At 38.7% G+C, this 22,303-nt stretch overlaps 1 protein-coding gene and 1 pseudogene across 2 annotated transcripts in view; one reads left to right on the top strand and one right to left on the bottom strand.

Moving 5' to 3' along the window:
* The window catches only part of LOC110209639 (alcohol dehydrogenase E chain-like), a 164,072-nt pseudogene that overhangs the window by 128,597 nt on the left and 13,172 nt on the right, over positions 1 to 22,303 (bottom strand). The window lies entirely within an intron of this gene.
* Positions 9,140 to 22,303, top strand: part of LOC110204324 (alcohol dehydrogenase E chain-like) — a 16,343-nt gene continuing 3,179 nt past the window's right edge. Inside the window, exons 1-7 of the mRNA XM_078148470.1 lie at positions 9,140 to 9,271; positions 12,179 to 12,280; positions 14,441 to 14,579; positions 15,304 to 15,391; positions 15,535 to 15,754; positions 17,680 to 17,940; positions 22,090 to 22,224. Coding sequence (XP_078004596.1) covers positions 9,254 to 9,271; positions 12,179 to 12,280; positions 14,441 to 14,579; positions 15,304 to 15,391; positions 15,535 to 15,754; positions 17,680 to 17,940; positions 22,090 to 22,224 — 963 coding nt within the window. The 5' untranslated portion in view covers positions 9,140 to 9,253. The remainder of the gene's footprint in view (positions 9,272 to 12,178; positions 12,281 to 14,440; positions 14,580 to 15,303; positions 15,392 to 15,534; positions 15,755 to 17,679; positions 17,941 to 22,089; positions 22,225 to 22,303) is intronic.

Here is a 22,303-nt window from a genome sequence, read left to right as displayed (position 1 = left end):
CCAACTAGTGAGTTGTGTCCAAATAAGACTCCATGACATTTGTAGTCATGTCTTTCTTCTTCTTCTTCTTCTTCTTCTTCTTCTTCTTCTTCTTCTTCTTCTTCTTCTTCTTCTTCTTCTTCTTCTTCTTCTTTTTCTTCTTCTTCTTCTTCTTCTTCTCTTCCTCTTCTTCTTCTTCTTTCTCTTCCTCTTCTTCCTCTTCCTCTTCCTCTTCTTCTTCTTCTTCTTCTTCTTCTTCTTCTTCTTTCTCTGCCTTTCTTCTCCTCTCTTCTTCTTCTTCTTTTTCTCTGCCTCTTCTCCTCCTTTTTCTTCTTCTTCTTCTTCTTCCTCTTCTTCTTCTTCTTCTTCTCTTCTCTCTTCTTCTTCTTCCTCTTCTTCTTCTTCTTCTTCTTCTTCTTCTTCTTCTTCTTCTTTTTGGAAAAAAAAAGGCTTACTTTTTATTTGGGTTTGAGCCTAGACATAAATTGAGAGAGCATCATTTTCATGGAAATTCAAATATGACTGAAATTCAGTTCTAGATATTGCCTCAATTTTAGGTAAATATTAGGCCTGAGATAAGCCATGATGATATAAATATTTCCAGGAAATAAAAAAGTGAGGTTAATTCTTTTAGGGCACCAACTTATTCTTTAGAAAATTACTTCCCCATTATCACCAAAACTCTAAGGAGTACTTTACTTTTGACTAATATGGAAGATTTTCCTTAATAGAGACACTTCATAGCCCTTATCAATAGCAGCTGACCAAATGCACAACAAATATTGAATACCTATTGAAACACAAAAGCTACAAATTTGGGTAACTATTGGTATGATAGACATGCTTTTAAAATCAAGGGTTTAAAACTGGGCAAGCCCCCATCTCCAGCTACCAACTAGGTCTGTACTCATTGTTAAGTAACCAAAGGAATGTCTGCCAGCACTTCATTCCCAGAGCAGGCAAGCTAATTTCCTTACCAAGAAACAGATAGGTTTCTCTTGGAATTAACAGGCACTAGAATGGCTACTTTAACAGTTGCAATCAATTTCAGCAATTAGTCAAGTCGCAATGGGAAGTGATGGACAACTGTGAGGACACTGTTAAGTAATCAAGTTTTTTTCACTCTCCAAGTGAAGCGGGCAGAATCAGGAGACCACTGCAGCAGCAATTGCTGGGCTTCTTGGTTGGTTTATTCTCAAAGCAGCAGCAACTTTGTTAAGATCAACTGTGAAAGACTTAGCTACTCCAATCAAGCTTTATGAAACTGTTAAGTAATCAAGCTTTTTTTTAAATAAAAGGACTTTTGTTCCTTTATAATATGGCATTTTCAAAACTACTTAGACATAAAAAAGTTAGTATTCCAGCATATGCTAATTTCTAAAAGGGGAACTTCTATGCAAATAGTGCCTTAGCCATGACGTGTCTTAGAGATAAAGGTTTAATAGTATGATTTCCTAGTTGGATGTGAATAAAAGAGCCTGATAGTTTTATCAGAAATTTCATATGCAATACCATAGCATCATGCAATTTACTGATTTGTTTAAGGCTTTCAGGAAGAGTGTCCCTTATTAATTCTAGCTAGATGCTGTCCTTTGCTCCTGATTTTCCTCAAACTGTTAAGAATGTAATTAATAATTACTAATTATTAACTCACTTAATAATTAATTATTAACTCAATGTATAAATATTTCCACTGTCACTCATGTTTAGAAGATGTAAACAAAAGGAGTGGCCCTGTAAATTAGTTTATGAAACCTTTAAATTTTCAAATAGCACTCTTTTAATTGCTTCATAAGATGAGTTTGCATATGGTTGAGGCAACCTTCTGTGGCTGTATAGCAGAAAGAGAGCTGGCTATGGATTTGAGAAGAGGCAAGATCAAATCCTACCTGTCACGTTCATTATTTGGGTGAACTTAGGCAAATCATTTAATTTCTTTGACGCTCGATTTCCTCACCTCTAAAAAGGAGGTGAGGGCACCTGAGAATCCATTCAATAAATGGGTTTAAATGAGATGCTGTATGAAGGCACAAAAGGCACTATACAAGTAGAGGAAACACCCCTTTATGATTTAGAATTAGCCTTTAGGTTCTGGAGTAGAGAATGGCATCGAAGATAGTTGGCACAGTGAATAGAACACTGGGCCTGGAGTCAGGAAGATGTAAAATAAAATGCAGCCTCAAATATTTACTTCCCGTGTGACAGTGGGCAAGTCACTTGACCTTTCTTTTGCTTCATTTTCCTCATACCTGCCAGAGTTGTTGTAAGAACCGAATGAGATACCCTTTGTAAAGTGCCCAGCACAGTGCCTAGTACACAGTAAGTGCTTCATAAATGCTTTATTCTACCTTCAGAATAAAGTGAAAGAAGTACTCAGTCTGGATGAGTTGTCTTGTTTATTCATTGGCTGAATATTTATTGACCAGCTGCCATGCCTGGATCAGACATTGTGAGGTGAAAAATAGGGAACATTTATATGGTACTTGAAAGTTTGAAAAAAAAAATTTTACTTGTGTTCTTTTATCTTCACCACAGCCCTGGGAAGGAGGTGATATTGTTCCCATTTTATAGATGAGGAAACTAAGCCAGACAGCAGTTAAGTGACCTGCTCAAGGTCACCCGAGCACAGCTGCCTGAAGAGACTTAATCATGCCCTTTGGGGCTATAACCATATTAAACCAGTTTGGAGACCAGTGTTCTAGCAGTGGAGCACTCAAGCTTTGGAAGCTTCTGGGCTCAAGAGTGGCTAGAGGAGGCAAAGCCTTGCATTCTATAGAGAAGGGAGGGAAGAAGAGCGAAACCAGAGGGAGGCATTATACTACACTCACACACACACACACACACACACACACACTGACCAGGAGAACTCAGAAAGGTCAGAGAATCAGCATGTGTGGATCCATGTTCTTGGATGTCTGATGTCATCACTTTCTTTGAGAGCTGAGATACTCCATAAAGATGGACTAGGGACATTGAGGAAAGGCAGCTGTAAGATTCGATAAGGGTAGAAATCTTTAGAGCTCAGCAAGAGATAAACCTGAAGGGAACTTCTTGTGTGTGCAAGATCAGAGTGTGTCCCAGGTATGGGGGCAAGTTATGTGCCAATGGTTCATTGTATACTAGCTGCTTAATTGATAATCAATGGGGAACCTACAAGATGAGGGTTTTATACTCCTTCAGACTCTGGAGTAGGGCTTGCTTGGCACTTTGGGGAAGGTGGCATGGTGGCTAGAGCTCTGGGCTTGGAGTCAGAAACACCTAAACTCAAATTGAGCCTCAGATACTTAAGACTTAATGCAAGTCACTTCACCTTTGTTTGCCTCAGTTTCCTCATCTGTAAAATGGGGACAATAATAGCACCTACCTTCCAGGGATATTGTGAGGATCAAAAGAGATGCTATTTGTAAAGTGCCCAGCACAGAGAGTGGGTGCTCCATAAATGCTTAATCACAATTCACTGTTCTCCCTTCACAGTAAAGTGAAGGAATCACTCGCTCTGGGTGACTTATCTTGTTTATTCATTAGATATTATGAAGGAAAGGAATGTTTGGCTGTTGTGTCATTTTTCAGTTGTGCCCAACTCTTCATGATGCCGTTTAGGGTTTTCCTTTTTTTTTTTTTTTAATTAAATACTTTATTAATTTTTAGTTTTCAAAATTCACTTCCAAAAGATTTTGAGTTCCAAATTTTCCCCAAATCTCTTCCCTACCCCTACCCCAATGGTGTACATTCTGTTCCCCCAATCTGTTCTCCCTTCTATCACACCCCTCCTCTTATCCTTTGGCCTTCCATTTTCCTGTAGGGCAGGATAGATTTCTATACCCCGTTACTTGTATATCTCACTTCCCAGTTGCATGTATAAACACTTTTTAACATTTGTTTTTAAAACCTTGAGTCCCTCCCTCCTTACCCACCCTCACTGAGAAGGAAAACAATTTGACATATGTTATCCATGTGTAGTCGTGCAAAACATTTCCATAATATGCAAGTTCTGAAAGACTAACTATATATTTCCCTCATTTATTCTATTCTCTGGTTCTGCTTCCAGGAGCCAAGATGTCAGAATAAGAGGTAAGTTGTTCTTCCCCTCCCTTATTAACCTCTAAAAGCCCAGAAAATATCACCCCAGGAAAAACCCTAGAACAGCTGAAGCAGAATAAAGACAGGGTGCAGCAGTCTGGTAGCCAGGTAGCTCGAGGGATTAATGGGAAAGGCCTCTCTTGTCCTGGGGGAAGGGGAGCAGTACTGACCTGGAGGTGCCCCCAGCAAGATAGTAGAAAGCCCCACCTCAGTATACCAGGAGGAGATCCTGAAACCCAGATAGTGGAACAGGCAAACACCAGCACCTGGATCCCTGAGAACCTCAGTGAAGGTGGGAGAACCATTAGAAACCAGTTTGGAAAACCGCCAGGTACCTGGGCATTCTACAGCAACCAGCTTTCCCTGTGTCTCACCAAAACTAAAACTGATCCAGGAAAGACAATTTAAAAATTATTGGTCTACCTGAAAATCACAATGAAAAAAAGATCCTGGACAGTATCTTTCAGGAAATCATTAAGGAAAATTGCCCTGAGGTCTTAGTAAAATAGCCATAGAAAGAATCCACCAATCACCTCCTGAAAGAGATCCCAAATTGAAAACGTCATTTATCCTATTCTTTCCCCCTTATTTATCTTATTCTCTCCTTTGACCCTATCCCTCCACAAAAGTGTTTGCTTCTGATTACCCCTTCCCCAACCTGCTCTCCCTTCCAACATCGCCCCCTCTCCTATCCCCTTCCCCCCACTTTCCTATAGGGTAATATGGATTTCCATACCCAATTAGGTACGTATGTTATTCCCTCCTTAAGCCAAATATGATGAGAATAAGATTCATTCATTCCCTCTCACTTCCCTCCTCTTCCCCTCCACTGTAAAAGCTTTTTCTTGCCTCTTTTATATGAGATAATTGATCCCATTCTACCTCTCCTTTTCTCCTCCCAGTACAATCCTCTGTCACCACATAATTTTATTTTTTAGATATTATCCCTTCATATTCAACTCACCCTGGGCCTGCTATGTTTGTGTATGTTTGTGTGTGTGTGTGTGTGTGTGTGTGTGCGTGCGTGTGTGTGTGTGTGCGTGCGTGTGTGTGTGTGTGTGTGTGTGTGTGTGTGTGTGTGTGTGTGTATTACCTCCAAGAAAGATTTCATGAGTTATAAATAACATCTTTCCTTGTAGGAATGTAAATAGTTCAACTTCAATAAGTCCCTTATGATTTCTCTTTCCTGTTTACCTTTTCATGCTTCTCTTGAATCTTGTATTTGAAAGTCAAATTTTCTATTCAGCTCTGGTCTTTTCATCAAGTATGCTTGAAAGTCCTCTATTTCATTGAATATCCATTTTCCCCTGAAAGATTATACTCAGTTTTTCTGGGTAGGTTATTCTTGGTTTTAATCCTAGCTTTTTTGACCTCCAGAATACCATATTTCAAGACCTCTGATTCCTCAATGTAGAAGCTGTTACACCTTGTGTTATCCCGATCGTGTTTCCACAATATTTGAATTATTTCTTTCTGACTGTTTGCAATATTTTCTTCTTGACCTGGAGCTCTGGAATATTCCTAAGAGCTTTTCTTTTGAGATCACTTTTAGGAGGTCATCAGGGAATTCTTTCAATTTCAATTTTACTCTCTGATTCTAGAATATCAGGACAGTTTTCCTCGATCATTTCTTGAAAGATGATATCTAGGCTCTTTTTTCAATCATGGCTTTCAGGTAGTCCAGTAATTTCTAAATGACCTCTCCTGGATTTATTTTTCAGGTCAGTTGTTTTTCCAATGAGATATATCATTGTCTTCTCTTTTCTCTTTTTTTATGGTTTATTTTATATTTTCTTGATTTCTCATAGGGTCATTAGCTTCCTTTTGCTTCATTCTAATTTTTAAGGAATCATTTTCTTCAGTGAGCTTTTGGACCTCCTTTTCCATCTGGCCAATTCTGCTTTTTAAGGCATTCTTCTCCTCATTACCTCTTTGGACCTCTTTTGCCATTTGGGTTAGTCTATTTTCTTATTTTTTATTTTTAGGCAATTGGGATTAAGTGACTTGGCCAGGGTCACATGGCTAGTAAGTGTCTGAAGCCAGATTTGAACTCAGGCCCTCCTGACTCCAGGGCTAGTGCTCTATCCACAGTGCCACCTACCCCCACCCCTGGGTTGGTCTATTTTTTAAGGTGTTATTTTCTGCAATATTTTTTTAGGTCTCCTTTAGTAAGCTGTTGACTGGTTTTTCTCATAGTTTTCTTGCATCACTCTCACTTCTCTTCCCAATTATTCCTCTGCTTCTCTTACTTGCTTCTCAAAATCCTTTTCAAGCTGTACCACGGCCTGAGACCAATTCATATTTTTCTTGGAGGCTTTGGCTGTAGGAGCTCTGACTTTGTTGTCTTCTTCTGGTAGTATGTTTTGATCTTCTTTTTCACCAAAGTAAGATTTTATAGTCTGAGGTTTTTTTTCTCACTGCCTGCTCATGTTTCTAGTCAATTACTTGACTTTTTAACTCTTTGTTAAGGTAAGGCTCTGTTTCCAGTGTGGAGGGTGTACTGTCCCAAGCTCTAGGGGTTTTGTGCAGTTGTTTTCAGAGATACTTCTAGGGACCTTTAAATTTTCAGTTCTTCCAAGGTGGTATGATCAAAGGAGAGGTGTTTATTCCTTTCCTGGGCAGCTTGGTCTTTGAGTGACCACAAGCACTGTTTTCTACCTTGAAACTGTGAGGAGGATTTCCTCTTCACCATGCCATAAGCTCTATCTCTCCAGCACCCCCCTCACCCCTAGGACCACCACCCAGGACTGCAACTCAAATCCCAGCATGGGCAAAGCAAGAGATTCCTGCCTCAGCACCACCAAAAATATCCCTGCAATCCCCCTCTGATAAGCTGCTAGATCCCCTCTCCATCTGTGGGCAGAGAGCTCCGGAAGCAGCCACAGCCCTGGGGCTATGTTGGAACTGGGGCTGGGACCAAGCTTCTCTCTCACCACTGTCACAGAACTTTCCTACTGACCTTCTAAATTGTATTTGGCGTTTGTGGGCTGAGAAGTATGGAAACCACCACAGCTGCCCATGATTCAGTCCCCTGAGCCCTGATCCAGGTTTGCTGAGTTCTGGTCTTTGCCTTCACACTCATGCTGAACTCTGTTCCTCTCCCAGCCTGGTGCAACAGACCTTTGCTATCAACCATACAGGGTGTCTTGGGCTGGAAATTTGTTTCACTCCATTTTTTTTGTGGGTTCTGCTGCTCTAGAATTTGTTTAGAGTCATTTTCACAGGTATTTGGAGGGGTTTTGGGGAGAGCTCAAGCTAGTCACTGCTTTTACACTGTCCTCTTGGCTCTTCCCCCTCCCCCCAATTTAGGGTTTTCTTGACAAAGATGCTGGAGTGGTTTGCTGTTTCTATTTCCAGATCATTTTACAAATGAGGAAACTGAGGCAAATAGGGTGAAGTGACTTGCCCAGGGTCACACAGCTGATAAGTGTCTGAGGACAGACTTGAACTCAGGTCTTCCTGATACCAGGCCCAGGATGCTATCTATTGCACCATCTAGCTGCCCCCTAGCTAATAAGAGTAGAAATTTGGTAAATGGCCCCAGATGGGAGGCTGCACATGGATATATATGAGGATACATAGATAAGGTCTTCTTTAGAATGTTATTTCATAGAGAATGACAGCCTCACTTTTGTCAAGTCAAATCTCCTGGAACCTAATAAAGCATCTGGCCCAGTGTAGGTACTTAATAACTTGTGATTGATTAAGGGTCAGTTCCATAGTAAGGACGTGATGCAGGCAGCCCCAGAATCACCCCTGCCTCTCTCCCAGGGCTGTTGTTAAGGACAGAATATAATAATGTGTGATAACACCCTGTAAACAATATAGTGCCAAACAAGTGTGAAGTCTTCTATTACTTTGGAGTTGCAAAGAAGGCACTAAGAAGGCAAGTGGAAATGCCCAGAAGACCTGAGGATGGTGAATGCTTCCTCAGGAAGGATAAAGAAAGTCTGAGAGAGGAACATACTCTTCCCTGTGTAGAATTTCCTCTCCTTAGCTTATTTTTTTTTCAAAGCCCTAATTTTTATTGTTGTTCAGCCATGTCAGACTTTTCGTGACCTCATTTGGGGTTCCTTAGCAAAAATACTCATGGTTTGCCATTTCGTTCTCCAGTTCATTTTATAGATGAGGAAATTGAGGCAAGCAGGGTGAAGTGATTTGCCCAGGGTCACACAGCTAGTAAGTGTCTAAGGATAAATTTGAACTGAAGAAGATGAATCTTGTTGATTCTAGTCATGAAACACTATTTACTGTGTCACAGAGCTGTCCTTATTTTAATCCCATTTACTTCACCTTATCCTAGGCAGGAAGGATAGAGCCCTGAGCTGGAATCAGGAAGACCTTAATGCAAATCCAGCCTGAGATGCATCCTAGCTAGGTGGCCCAGGCAGGTCACCTATTACCTGTCTCTGTCTCTGCCACTGTGAAATGAGGATAATTATAGCACCCTCCTGTCAGGATGGTTTAAAGGATCAAAAGATATAGTTGTGCTTAATAAATGCTTTTTTCCCTCTCCCCTTCCTTCCATCCTTCCTTCCTTTCCCCTCCCTTTCTTCCTTCCTTCCTTTCTTCCTTTCTTTCTTGTTTCCTCCATCCCTTTCTTTCCTTCCCTTTTTCCTTCCTTTTTTCCTTGCTTCTTTCCTTCCATCCACCCTTCGTCCCTTCCTTCCTTCTTTTTTTCCTTCATCAGGACTCGGTCTGCAAAATGGTGGTTCTGGACTAGACCTCTTCAGTCACTTACACTTCTAAAGTTATGTTCCTTTAAACCTCATTTGCCTGTGGAGCCAAATATCACAATTTATTCTCTCAGCCATGATGACCCTTGAAATCCTTCAAGTTAATGGTCATTTTCCCCTAATCTTATCTGGATGCCAAGTAGGGCTGGGGAAAGAAAATAAAGTCAAAGCAATAAAAGGATTATTTGCAGGGATTTTTTCAAAAATACAATCATGATACTTTAGATGAATGTCGTCTTAGTGCATTTTCTTGTCCGCCAGGTATGAGAATGAAAGATCAGCTAATAGGAGGAGTTTCAAGGCCCGAAGTCATGTGTTTGAGAGAGTATATTAATCCAGACTAGACACAAAGCTTCCTGTGATCTTTCTGCTTTGCTCAACAAGGCAGCTAGGGAGTCAGAAGAAATTCAGGCACAGTCCATTGACCTGCACAGCAAAGGGAAAACCGTGACCACAGAATGGCCACAGCAGGAAAAGTAAGCAGAAACTTTACTTACCATTACTAATAGCCTTATTAAGTATAATTGCTAAAGAGGTACATACACTGTTATTGTTTGAATCTATGAATAATAATACTCTTTAAAATAATTATCAGCAAAGTATGATTTGTTTACTGAGAGAAAATTCTGAAGTACCAATGTATTATTTTTTTCCAATTTTGTCTGGCCTGCGCATCTAATCATTTACATTCTCCTTCCATGTCTAAAAGAAATGCACAGGTATATAGGGAGCTAACTCCAAACCAGATTTGGCTAAGTCTAGACTCAGTGAAGTCTTTTAATGAAGAAGCTTACTTTACATTAGAAGAACATAATTCATCTTATCTCCTCTATCATTGTGTTTATTTCTTAAAGAAACACAAAGGATTGAAATTAGAGAAATGATTTCATTAGTGGAATTGGGAGGACTGCATTATATATAACTTAGTGTTCTAACACCTAGCATCAAATCATTAAGACCCATAAAGCAGTGGAAATTGTGCTGTCTAGACTCTCATCATTGGCCCATAAACATTGATTAAATGTATTTATAACTGAGCACTAGTTCTGGTAGGAGAGAAGGAGAGGAGGACAGGAGAGAGAAGAGGAAGAAAGAGGATGGAAAAGGACAGAACTTATTTTCTTTTCACATTGCTCCACACAACAGGGACATGTTCACAGCAGTATGAAATATCAGCCTAAGACTTTGTGGAGGATAGATATAGAGAAATCATTTTATGTGTGAACATGAGTGCATTTAGAGATTGAATAATGGTAATGATTTAATAGTAATAATGGTAAGCAGTAATATAGTAATGATTTAGATAATAAAATAATTAGTAATTTAATAAAAGAAATGATTTTAAAATAATAATAGTAAATAGCAATTTAATAACAGTATTAGTAATAATAGTAATGATTTAATAAGAACAGTACATAGTAATGGTAATAATTGTAATGATTTAGTAATTAATAAAGTCATTTAATAATAGGAATAATTTAATAACAGTAATAGTAAATAGAGTTTTCATTATAGTAAGAGTTAATAATAATAGTAAATAGTAATTTAATAATAGTAATTAATAATAGTAATAGTGTTGATATAATAATAGTGTAGCAAATAATAATTCAATAATAGTAATAGTAAGGATTTAATAATAGTAATAGCAAATAGTAATTTAATAATTATAATTATAGGAATGATTTAATAATAGTAATGGCATTTTGATAGAGCTTTCAGATTTGCAAAACAATTTACATGCTTTATCTTGTGATCTTTACAACAAATCTGTGAAGAAGGTACGAATTATTGCTATGCCCATTTTACAGGTGAGAACATTGAGCTTTGTAAATGCTACGTGACTTGGCCTGACTAATGTTGCAAGACCTCCTAATACTGAAATTTCTACTACATTAGGTTATCAGTGACTTGGTATTAAGTATTATTAGAGTCATAATTTAGAGACTATTATAATGCAGTCCCTCAAATGAAATCATTTGATTCAATTTCCATGTTTTGTGTTAAAACTTTAAAGTTAATGTAAATGCACAAGAGGCCCTCCAAAATTACTTTCTAATGTGAAATTAATATCTTGATCAAAGACTTTCCTGACTTGAGACTTAGCAAGTCAGCCTATACCTAAGGTCATTAAACTTTAGTAGAGCCCCTATTACCTCAAGATCAACCCTAAAATTGTGTTTTTGGTTTTTAAAGGAATTTACAACCTGACACCTTCCACTCTTCCTGCCACTCTACAAAGACCATACCTTTGATTCTCATTACCTGAAGGTGTTCTACTTTTTAAACTCTTACTTCATCTCCTCATTTATTGTTTGTTTGTTTGTTTGTTTGCTTGTTTGTTTGTTTTTTGGTGAGGCAATTGGGTTAAGTGACTTGCCCAGGGTCATACAGCTAGTAAGTATATCGTGTCTGAGGTCACATTTGAACTCAGCTCCTCCTGACTCCAAGGCCAGAGCTCTACTCAATGTGCGACATAGCTGCCCCACTTTGAAGTTTTTTTTTTTTTAATTTTGGTAACTATGTGTCAATATGATTGGTTTTCTTTGTAATCCTATGTGTTGTTTTATGCATTTAAAATCATTAGCTTTTCTGGAATACCAAAAGGTGCTGTATTCTTAGTGCTTAACACAGTACATAGTGGGCCCTTTAATAAATGTATTGACTTGACTAGCCTTTTTCCTAGAGACACACTAACTTTCTGTGGAGAGACAATTTACTATAGCCTCAGGGTAGAAATATTTGGTCTACCCATAACCCTTTCTATAGATGACACACAGAAAAGGTTAATAGGAATTCCAATACACAGTCTGTGTGTAGTGTGTGTGTGTGTGTGTGGTTGTGTGTGTCTGTCTGTGTGCGTGTGTGTGTGTGTGTGTGTGTGTGTGAGAGAGAGAGAGAGAGAGAGAGAGAGAGAGAGGAGAGAGAGAGAGAGAGAGATTGTGCTACTAAATGTTTAACAACTGGGTTTCTGAACTTTCCAAAAGCATGCCATACAGGTTTAATCTACATTATTAACATTTTCTTAAGTCTAGATAATCAAGAAAAAGGTAAAGCAAGCTTTTATTTGTAGCTTTGCTGATTTCTAAGGTATAAATGCTCATACTGAAAATTTTACAGTCATCTCCAACAAGTGTGAGCTGGCTCCAGCGCATCTCTGGCTCCCCAGGATTTAGTGATCATGCAAACAGCCAGGACTCCCAAATCTACATATCTTGCTCAAATATCATTCTTGAATCCCAGTCCCTCTCTTTGCTGCATGTTTCTCACGTCTATGTCTCACAGACATCTCAAACTCAAACTGCCTCTCAGGTTTAGAAAGTTAGTAATACTGTTCTCCAGAAGGGATCACTAGTCACTTACCTCATTTCTGTTTCATTTTCCAGGTCATTAAATGCAAAGCTGCTGTTCTTTGGGAGCCCAACAAACCCTTATCCATTGAGGAAATAGAAGTTGCCCCACCCAAGGCCAATGAAGTTCGAATTAAGGTAAAAAAGAAAAAAGAAAAGAAAGAAACCCTCAAGTTATAGAAGGATACTATGTTCAACATTGGCTGCAGTTCCAACACTAAATTTGATTTTTTTTTTCTGGGAAAGAAAACAGATCATTTTCAAACTCTGAAACATTAGACCACTACCTGAGGGAAGGAAATGGATAGTGATTAAGGGGTTGAACAATGCCCAGAGATAAGTTATATATTCTTTGCATTTAGATGGGATGGGAAAGTAGATAAGAAGTCCTGCCTCCCATGCCCACCATCCCCAAAACAGCCTGGTAAGAATCTTCAAACTACTACAGAAGAGGCTATTGATATATAAATATAGGTCAAAAGCTGGAAGGGTCCTCAGAGGCCATCTAGAATACCCAGAAGAGGAAACTGAGGCCCAGGAAGGTTGGATAATTTGCCCAAAGTAACAGGGGAGGTAAAGTAAACATCAGAATCAAGATTTGAACTCAGGTCTTCTGATTTCAGAGCCAATGATCTTTCAATTCTACCACACTGCCTATTGTAGAGTAAAACAGAGAGTAGCCAACAAGTCAGAAGAACTGGGCTCTAGCCAGTTATAAGCTATGTGAATTTTAACAAGTCACTTCTTATTCCTAAGGTGCCAATCTGGCCATGACATGATTTTGTTTAAAAATTGCAGTGGTTTTCTGTTGGCTATCGAATGAAATACAGGCTCAATAGACTATCAGGTAAAGCCTTCCAGAGTCTGGCCTCACCCTTCTTTTCCACGTTTATTTCCCACTCCTCACATTCTTTTTTTTTCAGCCAAAGACAAGGTTTATTAGAATATCTGTCATATTGGGCAGACTCTTAAGGAGTCTGAATATCAGTAAACTATTGGCTAGATCATAAGAATGTGAGCAGTGGCTAGATTTTAAGAATCTAAGCCCACTCCTCACTTTCTTGATGTCTCCATTCTAGCCACATAGGGCAACTAGCAGTTCCATGAGCTCCTCCTCCACCTTCCTGCCTCTGTGGATTATATATTAATGGAAGGCACTCCTTTTTTAACTTTTTAAAAAGAATTTTTTTTAAAGTTAGGATTAAGTGACTTGCCCAGGGTCACACAGCTAGTAAGTGTCAAGTGTTTGGTCTGAGGCTGGATTTGAACTCAGGTCCTCCTGACTTCAGAACCAGTGCCCTACCCACTGTGCCAACTAGCTGCCTCCTCTTTTTTTGAATTTAGAACTTGCCCCATTGAAGGACTTTTCCTTCGTGGCCAAGCTTAGAAACCCCTGGCTCTGTGAATCCTTCCCAAATTTCTCCAACTGAAAGCTCTTATATTTTCATTGACTGCTTTGTCTGAATCTCTCCTCATTCTTATTCCCAGCTTATATCATACTTATTTGTCTGAGGGTGGAGTATACCCCTAGAGTTTCTAGTGATAACAATGATCATAGCATTCTAGATTTCTAGATGGAAGGGAGCTTCGGGGACATCTAGTCCAACCTAGTCATTTTATAGATAAGGAAATTGCAATGGCAAAAGTGAAAGGACTTGTCCATGGAGCAGAGCCAAGTTTTGGACCCAGGTCCTTTGATTCTGAATATAGTATATTCTTCCATAGTATCACTCACTCATGATGGTGCATGGCAATGATGACAATGATAACACCAGATCATCACCATAACCTGTTATCATCATTTTATTTTTTTTACCCTTTTTATTGTATTTTTTAATTTGTGAAATAAAAGAAGCACTTCCATAGCAGTGCAGTTTTTGAAAAAGATGATTGCACATAAAACTCTAAATCTATTATGTACAATTTGGTATTCCTTTTGAATATATAATAAAGTTATCATGTAAATTTTTTCTTCTATCCCCTCTCCACACTAGAGATGGCTACCATTGGACACAAATATGTGTGTGTGTGTGTGTGTGTGTGTGTGTGTGTGTGTGTGTAAAATTATTCTATGCATACTTCTATTTATCAGTTCTTTCTCTGGATCCAAATATGTCTTCCTTCATATGTCCGTTGCACTTAATTTGTGTATTTATAATAGTCCAAATGACTTAGTCACTCAAAGTTGTTCTGTTACTGTAAACAGTAACAAGTATTCAAGAGATGCAGGCATGACGTGCATAGGTCCCAAGGAGTTCCTGTAAACTCTCAAAGGTGTCATCCTCTCTTCTCTTGCAGATTGTGGCAACAGGAATCTGTCGCTCTGATGACCACATTATCAGTGGGTCATTGACTCATCCCCTCCCAGTAATCCTGGGGCATGAGGCTGCAGGGATTGTGGAAAGCGTTGGAGATGAGGTGACTTCTGTAAAACCAGGTAAAATACAAAGCACAGTGGAACATTCGAGTTGGTTTTTTCTGTTGTTTTTTTAATTCTTACTTTCTGTTCAAGCTAGTGAAGATAATGTTGTTGATAGACAAAAATTCCAAATGGAAGACAGTCGAGGTAGTCAGGCAGCTTCCAGCTTTACAGTGAGGGCTACATCATCCCCAACCACAAGCATATGCTCTGAATGAGAAAGAAATGACTGACTGTGGATGGACATGGTTAAAGTTCGTTTAAGATGAAAGGTAAAAGTAACTGCAAGCTCCAGTTATGGCCGCTGCCGGTTACAATGTATCTGCTTATTCACATTCTAATTGAATAATCAAACTCTATCCTTGGTAGTGGAGAAGAGAGAAAAAATGATGGATAATGACACTCTACAGAATAATCCATAGTACGCATTTTAACCAAGTTTCAAATTCTTATATTCTTAAATGTTGGATTTTTTTTTGGTCTGGAATCAGGAAGACCTGAGTTCAAATTCTGCCTCAGACATTTATTAGCTGTGTGACCTGAGCAAGCCATCTAACCCCAATTGCCTCACACACACACACACACACACACACACACACACACAAAGTGTGATAACAATTTTGTTTCTTATCAATGGGAACCAGTTTCCTCTTCTATAAAATGAGGCTTGGACAAGATGAACGTCAGATTCTAAAATCTTCTAATTCTAGAATTTTAACAATGCTTTCTCTTCTCCCCATAGGTGACAAAGTCATCCCACTCTTTGTTCCACAGTGCAGGAAATGCAAAGTTTGTAAGCACCCGAATGGCAACCTTTGCTCTGAAAATAAGTAGGTTTCTACTATTTTCCCTTCGGATAGCACCGCAATTGTATTTGAGTTGATGCCTCTCTCTCATCGCCATGTGTGTGTGTGTGTTTGTGTGTGTGTGTGTGTGTGTCTCTCTCTGTCTGTCTGTCTGTTTCCTTCATTAGTGTATCACTCCCTAGTGGCACCTTGCAAGATGGCACCTCCAGATTTACCTGCCGAGGAAAGCCAATTCATCACTTGGCTAGCACAAGCACCTTCAGTGAGTACACAGTGGCAGATGAAATCTCCGTTGTAAAGATTGATCCATCTGCTCCTCTGGAAAAAGTCTGCCTGATTGGCTGCGGATTTTCCACTGGTTATGGCTCTGCAGTAAATGTTGCCAAGGTAAGAAAGAGAGCTTCAATCTACTTCACTCAATAGAGCAGACTGCAAGGTACAAGACACATAACCAAAGAATAGACACTTGGACTAGTAGCTAGAAAGGAAATATTTTCTTATAAGGAAACACAGTAGGCCAGTACAGAGAGCCCTGAATTTGGCAACTGAGGCCAAAAGTTTGAATCCTGGCTCTGATACTTAAATTATGTAAATTACATAAATTATGTAAATTACATGACTTTAAATAAGTCATTCTTTGGGCCTAAGTTTATCTACTAGAAAAAAAAGTAAAAATTGCACTAGGTGGTCATACAGCAAGGGAGTCCAGATAAAAAGCTTTGTCCTACCAAAGATATAGCTTTAACAAACGTTATTGTTCCTTTCAAGGTGAGAATGAGAGCTTCTATTAGCAGGGACAGGCTCAGTGTGGCCTCTCTGGGCAATCCACAGGCTAGTGTTCTACACTACAATTGAAGATCCATAGCAATCAGTTGCTTGAGATCCTGAACTCTCATACTCTACATTTCCTAGGCATCTGACCACCACCAGATTGAGTAGATTCCTGTGTACCCCTCTTCCAAAGCACTTTCCTCCACCCCGCCCCCTCCACTCCCATTCTTTCTCCAAAAAGTTAATTTCTGGAGTGAAATGTTCATCCTCAACTTCTGACACCAGTTTGCATTTCAGGACATTTCAGATAAAGAACAGAGCAGGAAAATAAGAAGTGAAGACTAAGGAAGCAAGAAAATTGACCCTAACTCAATTCCAGCATTTTTTGTCATATTTTCACTTCAGAACTGCCTCTTCTCAAATGAGAAAATGCTCTGGAATCAGAAGTTCAAATATCATTGATGATGTAGCTTTGAGCAAGTCACCTCATGTCTGTGGGCCTCAGAATCCCCATATGTAAAGCATATAGGCAGATAGATGGCAAAATGGACAGACTACTAACATAGATAGATAGATAGATAGATAGATAGATAGATAGATAGATAGATAGATAGATAGATAATGGATAGATAGATAATAGATACATAGGTAGATAGTGATAGATAAATAATAAGGTAGGTAGGTAGATAGATAGATAGGTAGAAAGGTCTAGGTAGATAAGGATTTTATCTCAATAAGATCCTCACAACAGTGCTGTGCATTAGGTATTATTATTATCCTCATTTTGGAGATGAAGAAACTGAGTCTGAAAAAGATTAAGTGACTTGCTCAGGGTCTCACAACTGGTAAGTATCTAAGCCAGGATTAGAACTCAGGTGTTGCTCACTCCAAGTCAGGTGTTCTATCCACTAACATCACTTACTTGCCTAGGTCACTTATTTCTCCTTGGAAGTCCATCCCAACTAAGCTGGGAAATGTTTATCATCAGCTTGGTTGTACAGTGAGGATTTTTCAGGCTCAGAGGATCATGAAGACAATAAAAAAAGGGTTGATGGGGATGTTAATTGGCACCAGTATGGAGAATGACACCTAATATTGACATTATAGCTCCTCGAAGTAAACCGTAAGAGAAGTTGATAATATGGGGGCATCATTGCAATTTTTTCACATTCCTTCAAGGACATTTTTGGTCACTTCTCATGGTCTCTTACACTTCTCTGCTTCCTGCATAAAATGGCTAAAGCCAAGTACCCTAGAGTTGAGTGGCTAACACCTCTCTCCTGATTAAATTTTTTTGAGCTTTAAAACACCTTGGAGAACATGGGATTCAACCCCTTTGTTTTACACATGAAGAAAACAAGGCTCAGAGAGGTTAAATGATCTATTGAATCCTTAAGGCTTTTGTTGTTAGCTCTCTGTACAGCAAAAGATTACTAACTCATTCATGGGAATTTTAGACTGACTTAAGAATTACAAAGATTGTATAAGTACACTACCCAGGGGTGGGTAAATCTAAGTTCTCATGTTTTCTGACCACACAGGTCACTCCTGGCTCTACTTGTGTTGTCTTTGGCCTGGGAGGTGTTGGCTTATCAGTGATCATTGGCTGCAAGACAGCTGGAGCCTCCCGGATCATTGGGGTGGACATTAACAAGGACAAATTTGCAAAGGCCAAAGAGGTAGGCGCTACTGAGTGCATCAACCCTCAGGACTACAAGAAACCAATCCAAGATGTTCTGGTCGAAATGACTGAGGATGGCGTTGATTTTTCATTTGAAGTTATTGGACGTGTGGATACAACAGTAAGTATTTCATGATACTCTGAGATTTCTTCACCTGTGAGCTAAGGCCAGGGTGTTAGTGCAAATCCAAGGGACAAATGATAAAATCATCTGCATCTTTTGGAGTTTGCCTGCTGGGCATACAGACAGTATTAAAGTATTATCTAAGCAATGTTATTCATTTCTGACATTCTTCTTAAGTTGAAAAGGGGAAACATAGCCAGGACTGGATTATTAGATTAATCTCATGAAGAATTAAGCTTCATAATTCTTCATTATGCATTGGAAGGAGTGCTGGTCTAGGAGACCCAAAGATTTGAAAGAAACTAGTACAAAGAGCTTTAGCCTTGAAGTCAGGAAACCTGGGTTCAGATCCCAGCTCTGATGTTTACTAGCTGTGTCACCATGGGAAAGTTCTGTGTCTGAGGCTCAATGAGCTCATCTGTAAAATGGGAATAATGATACTTGTATGACCTATCACAAGATCATTTTGAGGAATGTTTTAAGTGAACCTTCAAGTACTATGTAAATGTGAGAGGGGCAAGAAAGGAGAATGGATAGAGGTTGGCCTCAGAGTCGGGTTTACATTTGTTCAACTTTTGTCTCTGATAAATACTGCATATGAGATCCTGGGCAATTAACTTAACATCTTAGATCCCAGGTAATTTTCTCAAACTACGAAATGCAGCACAGTTACTGGTTAATACTGGCACAAGAAGCTTATTTATCATGCAACTACTCAGGGGTCTGCAATACAAGATCTAGATATTTGTTTAAGGAAGTTATAGCATTTAGATATAATAGAAATATGCATTATTGTTAATAACCACTATTAGTGATATCAGTAACAATAGTAAAGCACAGTTTTCTTCTTTAATAACTGCAAACTTCTCCCAGAAACAAAGCTCATCCTTTTTAATAAGAATATTCTACTGGTTTTACATGGATGTGGGTGATGGAAAACTGTTGAGGACAAACAATAAGTTTCCCAAAAAGTCAATGGGAGGACTCATGGTGGGGATGAGCAGACAGCAAACATCCTAATTAAAGAATTCTAAAGAGAACTAAAGTAAAAGATGTCATCAGGGAATACAGATGCAGGAAAAAAATACTAGCTGGTCATGTAGGGAGCCCATAATGACTATTGGAGAACCCAAGTACTACTGGTATGTCTCAGAGAGGGAGGAAAGCCTACAGAACATTGGCTTGAACTCTTGTTATAGCCTTGTGGGCAGACATGGATAAGGGTCACCCCAGGATATAAGGTAACAGGGGGGGTGCAGCGAAGATCAAAATGCATCATTGAATGAAACACCCAAACCAATGAGATCACAGATTCACTTGAGGACCTGATGACGCTCTCTTCCATAATTCTTCGTCTCCTGAGAGCAGAGCAGGATCATCAGTAATCTTGAGCCATAATTAGAAATGCCATCTTTGTCCTGTAATAGGAGTAAACACTTTAAAATTGATAAAAATTGATTTTATATAAGGTGCCCAGAAAAGAGCACTGTGGAAGACAGTTTGGATGAGGAGCTCTTTTCTACCCTGTCTTTCTTTGGAGGGAGTGAGTAGAATTGACCACACTTGTGTCCACCCACTGGACAAAACAGGAAATGACCTTCCATTGAGGTCCCCACTTTCTCTCTCACCTCAGGAAGTAAACCCCAAACATCCCTACTACAAAAGCAACCTGTCCACTTGAAGTTAATGAATGAGTTCATAAGCTTTAGTCTAGAGCAAAATACCAGTTTCACTTGACTTCCTTTCTCTGAAAATTTCTTTAAAAGCTCAAACATTCAGAGTGTACATAAAATTCATAAAGGCTCCAAGCCTCCTGCCATCTAAGCTGGAATAGTTTCCTGGCAAGTTGAATTGGAGTTAGAATAACAGCTAGCATTTACATAAGGCTTTAAGGTTTAAGGCTTTTTACAAATATTACTTCATTATCCTTACAACAACCGAGAAAGGTAATGCTATATTATCCATTTTAAAGATGAAAAAAATGAAGGCTGAGGAGAGTTAAGTGACTTGCCAGGGTCAGACAGCTAGTAAGTGTCTGAAGTTGAATTTTAACTCAGGTCTTCCCAACTCCAGGATGTAATTAAATTATCTTATCCTTATCCTATTAACCATTGTTTAAAAAGTGAAAATAACCAATACGCAAAATTTTAAACAGCAAGAAACATTTAGTAATGAATTATGCTACTCATTGCATGGGTCAATAAAACAGAAGTGAGAAACAGAATGGGGTCAATTCACTGTTGTTCCAGGAGCTCCTCTGAATAGCCATAATTCAGTCATAACCTTGCTAGATTATCTTATTATGGTGGCCTTTAGCCAGGGAAAATATATTCTATCAACTATGCTGCTCTTATCAGCTAGATAAAATACACACGAATAGCATCTTTGGGGTAGAATGAAAATGTTCTTATATTGCTTGCAAGTGAACGAAACAGAATTTTGGCAAGCAAGCATTTATTATGCACCTCCTATTTATTAGTTACTGTGATGGCACTTGAAATACAGTAACAAAAATAGGAGCCTACAGAATTTGGTCTTCAGAATCTTAGAGATTTTAGTAAGAAGGCCAGGGACTCTCTGTTCTTATACAGAGGTAATGCTGAGTTAAGACACAAATCAGGAAAACTGACTTCAATCCTGTCTCAGAAACTCACTCAGCTGTGTGGCCCTGGGCAAATCACTTAACCTCTCTCAGCCTCAGTTTCTTCATCTGTAAAATGAGGATAGTAATAGCATGTACTTCACAGAGATATTTGAGATCCAATTATAACATGTGTAAAGAGTCTGCAGATCTTAAATGCTAATTATTATTATTGCCAATAGCAGCAATAATATAGTAACTAGCTGAGTAGCCATGGGCAAACCCCTTAGCTTCTCTGCATCAGTTTCTTTATTATAAGGTGAAGATACTTGAATTACTTCCCTAAGAAGGTTGTGAAAAGGAAAGACACACTATATTAGTGATGTGTAATTATAGGGAGCAGCAGACTAAAAGCCATTATGGCTTCAGCCATTATTTGGAAAACATATTAATGGGAAGATAAGAAATCAAAGAAGTCAGATGGATCTAAGGTGACTTTAGATTTTCTTTTTCCCACGTTCCATAGCCTTAATTTCCCTGATAAAACTTGGCTTTCAGACTTTCTTTAAGGTCCATTTTCCCCACAGCTATGAATTTTCAGGCTGCTTCATAACCTAGAACCTATAAATCAAGAACAGCATATTCCCAGAAGAAGTTCTAGCTGAAAAGACTTAGAAAATGGATATCCAGAAGGGGAATGCTCTAGAGTCTTTTGGCATTTAAAGAGTCCAAGATGACAGACATATCTAGAAGTAGCATAAAAATCTAAATTCTTTAAAGAAAAAAAAATTAATGAATATTGGATATAAACCCAGAAAACTGGAGAGGAGGAGAGAAGAGAATAACTAAACACACAGAACATAAAATTTAAGTGAATACTTGCCTCAATTAAATGCCCCAAATATTATGTGACAATAATAATGATAATAATAACAATAAATACTGAAATTTATATAGCATTTTAAGGTTTACAACAACTGTATGAGGTAACAAAGTATTAATATCCTGATTTTATGAGTGAAGACACTGAATCTCAGAGTATTTGGGTGACTTCCCCATGGTCAAATAGCTAGTGAAAGTTGATCTGGCATAAGAACCCAGAGATCTCCTCACTCCAAATTCTGTGTTCCTTCCAGGCCACTATACTTCTTGGTGAGACATTGCAGTTAGTTCTATGAAGGGCAAGATCATCTCCCTGTTTGGAAATAACTATTTGCTCAGCTAACTAATAAGAGAAGACCAAGCTACTCTTTCCTTCTTCCTGAGTGAAAGCTCCAGCATTTTTCAAAGCACTTTCTCTGTGTGTCACTTTGTCCCAGAGCCTTGGTAGCCATATTTGGAGTTTTCTAGGAGCTCCTGATTTCAGGAAAAGAAATTAGGCTTTTAAGCAAGACTTGTCACAGGGAGATTCTTAGTGAGGTTATGATGCATATAATAAGCAACTTACAAACTAGGTGGGTAATTGTTTTGTAGCTCTTTATTATAGTACCGTGGATATGACAATCATAGAATAGCTTTTGTTTTCCTCTTGTTTGTGACAAATATATGTGTGTGTTTCATCCAAGACAGCTGCCTTTCTAGCCACCAATAAGGCTTATGGAGTTTGTGTCATGGTGGGTGTCCCTCCTAATGGCCAAAATATTTCTTTCGATCCTATGCTGCTTTTGACTGGACGCACCTGGAAAGGAGCTATTTTGGAGGTATGTAGTTTGTCATGAAAAGAGAGTATATGTTAAAGACTCAAGCAGGTGACTTTTCACAAATAAGAAGTATGGTTGT

The sequence above is a fragment of the Phascolarctos cinereus genome, unplaced genomic scaffold (assembly GCF_003287225.1).
Source record: "Phascolarctos cinereus isolate Bilbo 61053 unplaced genomic scaffold, phaCin_HiC Scaffold_9;HRSCAF=440, whole genome shotgun sequence".
NCBI classification, from domain to species: Eukaryota; Metazoa; Chordata; class Mammalia; order Diprotodontia; family Phascolarctidae; genus Phascolarctos; species Phascolarctos cinereus.
The sequence above is the reverse complement of the archived record's forward strand: the minus strand, read 5'-3'. Positions and strand labels throughout refer to the sequence as shown.